Source organism: Alligator sinensis, unplaced genomic scaffold (assembly GCF_000455745.1).
Source record: "Alligator sinensis unplaced genomic scaffold, ASM45574v1 scaffold377_1, whole genome shotgun sequence".
Taxonomy (NCBI): Eukaryota; Metazoa; Chordata; order Crocodylia; family Alligatoridae; genus Alligator; species Alligator sinensis.
The window spans coordinates 173,204-179,261 of NW_005842047.1; the positions used below are offsets into that span (position 1 = coordinate 173,204).

The 6,058-nt window shown below is 38.1% G+C and overlaps 1 protein-coding gene across 1 annotated transcript in view; it reads left to right on the forward strand.

Moving 5' to 3' along the window:
* Positions 1-5,416, forward strand: part of MTA3 (metastasis associated 1 family member 3) — a 156,987-nt gene extending 151,571 nt beyond the window's left edge. Inside the window, exon 15 of the mRNA XM_006022846.2 lies at positions 5,096-5,416. Coding sequence (XP_006022908.1) covers positions 5,096-5,121 — 26 coding nt within the window. The 3' untranslated portion in view covers positions 5,122-5,416. The remainder of the gene's footprint in view (positions 1-5,095) is intronic.
* The last annotated feature ends 642 nt before the right edge of the window (positions 5,417-6,058 follow it).

Sequence of the window (6,058 nt, forward strand, 5' to 3'; positions counted from 1 at the left end):
GGGGATCCCTTCCGCCTGGTAGCAGCCAGTGAGTGGGGGCTTTATTTATTTATTTATTTATTTATTTTTAAAGAGCTGGGAGAGCGGGCCGGGCAGCCATTGAGAGCAGGCAGGGGATGGGGCTGATTCAGAGATTTGGCCGATTCGGCTGCGGCCAAATCAATTTGGGACAGTGATTCGAATCACTATCCCACAAATTGGCTGAATCTGAAGCGAATACTAGCCACTTCACACAGGCCTACTGCTTAGTCGGGGAGTGAGCAGAAGTCAGGCAGACACCTGCAGAGACTGCAGCCAGGGAGCAGAGGGGAGGGGCCAGCCCTGCTGTGGAGCAGAGAGCCCTGCCCAGCCCAGAGAGCATGCTGGGATGCTGGTGCAGTTTGATTTAATTTAAACCAGCAAGGGGCCTGGGACAGACATTGCATAAAACAGTTTTAGCCAAATCAGTTAAGTCTGATACTACATTCAACCAGGTTTATTTCAAACTGCCTTCAGCCATTCTCAAACTGGTTTATGTACACTGAACATCTATTCTATTACAGGTTTAAACCAGTTTCTGATTACTTAAACTGGTGTATGTGTAATGTCTGTTCCTAGCCTTAAGGGTCTTCAGCCATTCAGGCTTTGAGTCTCTCTGAGGAGCCAAAGAAACTTACTGTTTGTTACTTGGAAGTCATTATCATATTGTGCAATCCTGGCTGTGTACATTTTATATCCAAAACTACAATGCATAGAAGCATAAGGACGATAAGGTTATATCCACCTTGATGTTACCTATAAGTAGAGACTGCCAATGACACATTGGCAAAATACATTCGAGAAAACCTACGTGACACCCCACAACCCCCCAGTTCATGACAGACCTCATTAGAACATGATTTAAATGGTTTCCCATTTTAAAATAATTTTGAGACCTGTAATTAAGGAGTTCCTAATCAATTAATATGGGCTACCTGCTAACATTTTTTTTATCAGACTGTCAGATAGGACTAAGTCTGTGCCTCACAGAAGTCTAAGTTTATGATGTTACCTTTGCGGCGTGTCTACACATCACCATACCATGACATTGCTATGGCACCATGCTTTAAAACTTCCTTCCTATGTGTAGACGCACCCTTGTTAACCAAACTTCTTATCTCATCAAAAATAATTTCAAGGTTTTTTGATAAAAAACCTGTTTGATTGGTGTTAATTATTCTACCATCCTTTAACTTGTTCCTGATTACAGCTTATATCTCTCTGACTTTCTGTGATTTTGCTTGTGATCAGTGTTAGGTTATGATTATGCATCATCCCATTACCCCTTTTTATAAATTGGAGTTCATTCTTTAGGTTCTCAGGTGTTTCAAAATGTGTTAAAAATCATTATTAATGGTTGAGAGTTCTTTGACCTACTTTTAATGTTCTTAAGTGTAGGTTATGGGCCTTTTGATATAGAAATGGTTAATAGTTGCTGTTTAACATCCTCCCTTGTTAATGATGAAATAAAACATATTTCCTTTTTACTGTGAGATATGAATACATCATTATGCTTCTTTTCAAATGCAGAACAATAATGATTAGAAAAGCTTTGGAATAGTATCTTGTTTTTGTGCAGTTACATCTACAATCATGTCCTATTTCACTTTAAAATATTTTTTATAATTGCATTACAGTGTACAGACCTTTCTAATTGAGTATAAATGACTGTCAATTATTATTAGTGTTGTGGTGTAGCATTAACAGAAAATTTTTGTTGAGAGGCTATGTTGTCTTTGGTGAAACAAGGAGACAAAATGATGTCAGTAAAACTTATTGACATAAAAGAGATACGTTTCAAAAAGCAAACCTGAACATTCATGACTATTAGAAAAATTGTTTAAAGGGAGCTATATAAATATGTTTGCATAAAATATGGAGCAATTTAGGCCTCTCAGGTAAACACCATTTAGGCTTGTGTAAATACATATTCAGGACTGATGTGTTTTAAAGAACATATATTATATGGAGTTAAGACCACTTACTGTATTTTCACAAGTCTCATTATTTTGCCAAGTATAGGGACTCAAAGATGTATGAGATAAATGTGGAACTAGGGACTTTTTAAGAATGTTGCGTTCGATTAGGAGAGTACCATCCCTCTGACCACTTTTTTTTAGCTGGGTATGGAAGAATGGGTAGAGGAAAATTGCTGGTACATGGTCTAATTGTTTGTTTAAAGAATGTAGTGCTTATAAAAGATGCTAGGCTTACATTCCTCGAGACTGAGGATGTCTGTTAATTTATGAGTCTGTACTATTGGATACTACAACAAAAGTTTTTCAACATTTCACCATTGGGCTAGGGACAGAAATTACACATAAACCGGTATAAGTGATTGGAAACTGGTTCAAATCTGTATCAAAACAGAATTTCAGTGCACATAAACTGCTTTCAAAATGACCAAAGCCAGTTTAAGATAAACCTGGATGGATGTAGTATTAGACTTAATAGATTTAGATTAAATCAGTTTATTGAACTTCTGCCCCAGATCCCTTCCAGATTTAAGCTGTCTGCTCCAGCTGAGCAGGGAGGCAGGCTCTAGTGTACCTCTTCTCCCCCTTCCCCCCCACCGCCTTCTGGCCTAGGCCACAGCAGGCATGTGGCTGCATTTCCAGAATCAAAAGTGAATGTCTGTTCACTCGCTTATCAGTTCAATCTCCACAGCTTAGACTAACTTGAAGATTGAATTGATTCAGCCTCAGGTTTTTTGACTGTCTGTACTTAGCCCTGATATACATCATTAGTGGGGTGTCAGGATACGTCAGTGGTAATTAATTTAAAATTTATCTACTGTATTTTAAGAAGGAGACCAATCAATGTTATTTGGGATGGTGGTCTTTGTGCTCTGGGCACATTGTTCCTAGAAAGTAGGTTTCTAGACTGAGATTATGAGACTTTGTTCCTTGGTGCTAACAGCTGAGAGTGGGAATTTTTGACAGGTATCTGGTCCTGATCTGAGCCATTAACTTAGACTCTATCTGTATTCTGTGTAAAATGTAACTGCACTGACAGAAACAGCAACAGAGGTGCTGCAGAGTTGGAAAAGACAAATTGAAAATGGGTGCTTTAAGTATTGCTCTAGAAAGTCAGTGATTAAAGGAAGAAAAAACATCTCTTAACTCTTTACAAGTCCAGGGTATGATAGCAGGATGCATCTTTTTTTCCCTGTAATAAATTACTAATTCTGTGGCTCATCTGCTAATCTTTGAAAAGGAGTGTTTGGGCTTTGTCTTTTTTTGTTTATCTTTTTTCATGGCTAGTACTAGATCTTCCTACAAATCAGAAAAAAACATGAGTGAGTGTCAGGAAAGTTTTTTGTGCCATTTGTCTTCTCAGCCGCGCTCAAAATCTGCCAGACCATCTCTCATACAAGAACTGACAGATTTTGTAAGAAAAAGGCAGAAAGAATAGACAAGCCCATCAGGAAATGACCAATGGAATGTAGGAATTCAGAAGACTGTATATTTTGTGAAAGAATGATAAATGCCATTTCCCTATGGGAACTAACCTCCCGAACTCAATTGTTCCAACTTCAGGCCCCAACTATTGTAGGTACTTTCATATGGAAAAGGCCTGGAAGCCTGTTGTATGGTAGAGCATCAAAAACTGAAAGAGTGGGAATTCAAATTTTAGCCTGAAACTTTGAAACCAAGGAACAATGTTTCAAAGACAGAACTAAATTCATATATATTTTTCTGTATATTTAAAATCAATTCTCTGCTGTATAACCAATACTACTACAATGATTTCAAAGAAGAAAAGTTTTATAGTCCACCTTTAACTAATTTATTTTAAGTAATGCTATGTAGAGTAAAATCTCTGTTATCCGGCCTCCCCAGAGGATTGCCGGTTATGTAAAAACTCTGGTTATCTGAAATAACCTGGCACAGTTTTCAGATAACATGGGGAGGGGGGGGGGCGGCAGCTGCATGCAAGCTTTCCCTGCTCCACACGTCCAGCCGGCTGGCCAGAAACTCCGGTTAATAGAGTATTCTGTTTGGTGAAGTATCAGACAACAGATTTTACTGTACTTTTGACATGAAACAATGCTGTAAGTTGACATTAAAGTGCATGTATTTGCACTTTTCTTTGTGGTACTTTTTAATTCTTCTGCATGAATTCATAGAATTATCCATATTCTAATCAAAACCACCTATGAATTATGTTGTTCATCCTGCAGAATTTATTGTAGTGCAAATTGCACAAGGAAATGTAAACTTATCCTTTTTAAAGAAGTCATCCAGAGGCATGTGTCATTCACCCTAATTCACCTTATTCACCCTAATTCTTCATACTGTGCCATACTTTATTATCTACCAGGAACCTTTGCCATGGTATTTTTTGGAAGGTTTACAGTCTTTTTGGAGTCTTCCTCAAGCACAAATGCTTTTACCTCCTCTGTGAGGTACAATTGCTTTAATATTTTCTATTGTTATTCCTGCAAATCCCCAAGACAGTCTAAGTAATTTAAAAGCACTTCTTAGTAGTAAAGAAGAGTCCCTTCTAGAAAATAAGATTCTTTGCACAGAAAATCACAAAGGCTACAATATGCTTTACTGGTCTGGGTCAAAGAAAGGATGCCAAGAAGACTCAGCTGTCTAAAAAGATCTTGGCCTTTAGTTTCTTCTGAGAAATTATAAAACACTTGTTACACATTTGAAATATAAAAATAATGTATTTCTATTCATACTGCAGGATCTCAGCTCGCTTTTAGTGATCATATCTCCAACTTCTGAATTGTGAACAAGAGAACTTAGCAACAGTTGAGGTTTGCCCTAGGCTATGGAAAAATACAACACAGTCATGATGACTGTTGATTATTGTTAATTATTTGTATGAGTTCTTTAAGCTAAAATCTTTTGGATTAATGGATTCCCCATCTGCTGGCAGGACCTTCTGTGCTTTGACAAGGATCAGAGCCGGTGTCCATGGGATTTCTAACAGACAAAGGAAGTCACCTTGTATCTACTGAAATTTGCCTTGTTAGCTATTTGAAAGTAGTTATGCCAGTTTTCCGAATCTCAATTTGGATTTAGCTGTCAATCCTGACCCTAATTCTCTCTCCCTTTTCCAGAACTTTCATGCTGTATTTCAGACTGAGATGTCCTCTTTCCTTCCTCCTTGAATCAAGAGTTGCTTCAGCTCCTGGAGGAACAAATATTGATGCGCACAGCTGTGAGCAAGGACTGGACAGCTGTTTCCTGCTGCATTTGACTAGGATTTCTTCCCCCATCCCCCAACCCACAGCAGTATGGGGAAGCAACATGAGCAGTTGATGAAATGAGAGCAAAGTCTATCCCCATTTTCTGATGCCAGTCTAGTCTCTCTCTGCCTCCATATTATTAGTTACTCAGGAGTATAACTTATATCTACAAGTGGGCAAGACATTGTCCTTTCATCACCCCTACTATTTTTGTTGGAAGCTTGCAACTGTCTTTTATGTCTAGCACAGGAGAATGTAAGCAGTCTAATTGACATATCATTGAGAGACTGGAAAATTTGACTCATATCTTTCTTGGCCCAGGGAAATGTAAGAGCATTGCATGTATCTGCTTCATCATGATTCCTCAGATGTGTTTTATGTATGAAAGTATGTGTACAGAAAGAGGGTTTCACAATCAGTCTGAATGTCTTGTTTAGATATGTGCTAGCATCTGTGATATAGCATTTTGCTGTCATCTTGACTTGCAAAAACCTCTCTGATTACCAGCAACTCCATTTTATTTTTCAATCGGGATTTCCGACACTTTCCTGAGATGGTAAAATTTCAGAGACCAGGTGACATTCCATCAATCAGCTTCCTGAATTTGAAGTTTAATTTGCTAACCTGCCTACTGCTGTTGATATGAATGCTTTTATTGACTTTGTATATAACTTAGAGTACTGCTTATTCGTTCTGTTAGCATCTTTTTTACATATCAACTGAGCACATTTGATATATAAGGTATTAAGACTCAATAGACAAGGAACCCCAAACACCATTTTACCATCATTTTTCTCAATGGACCCACCCCGTAAAATTCCCTGTAGTCATCTT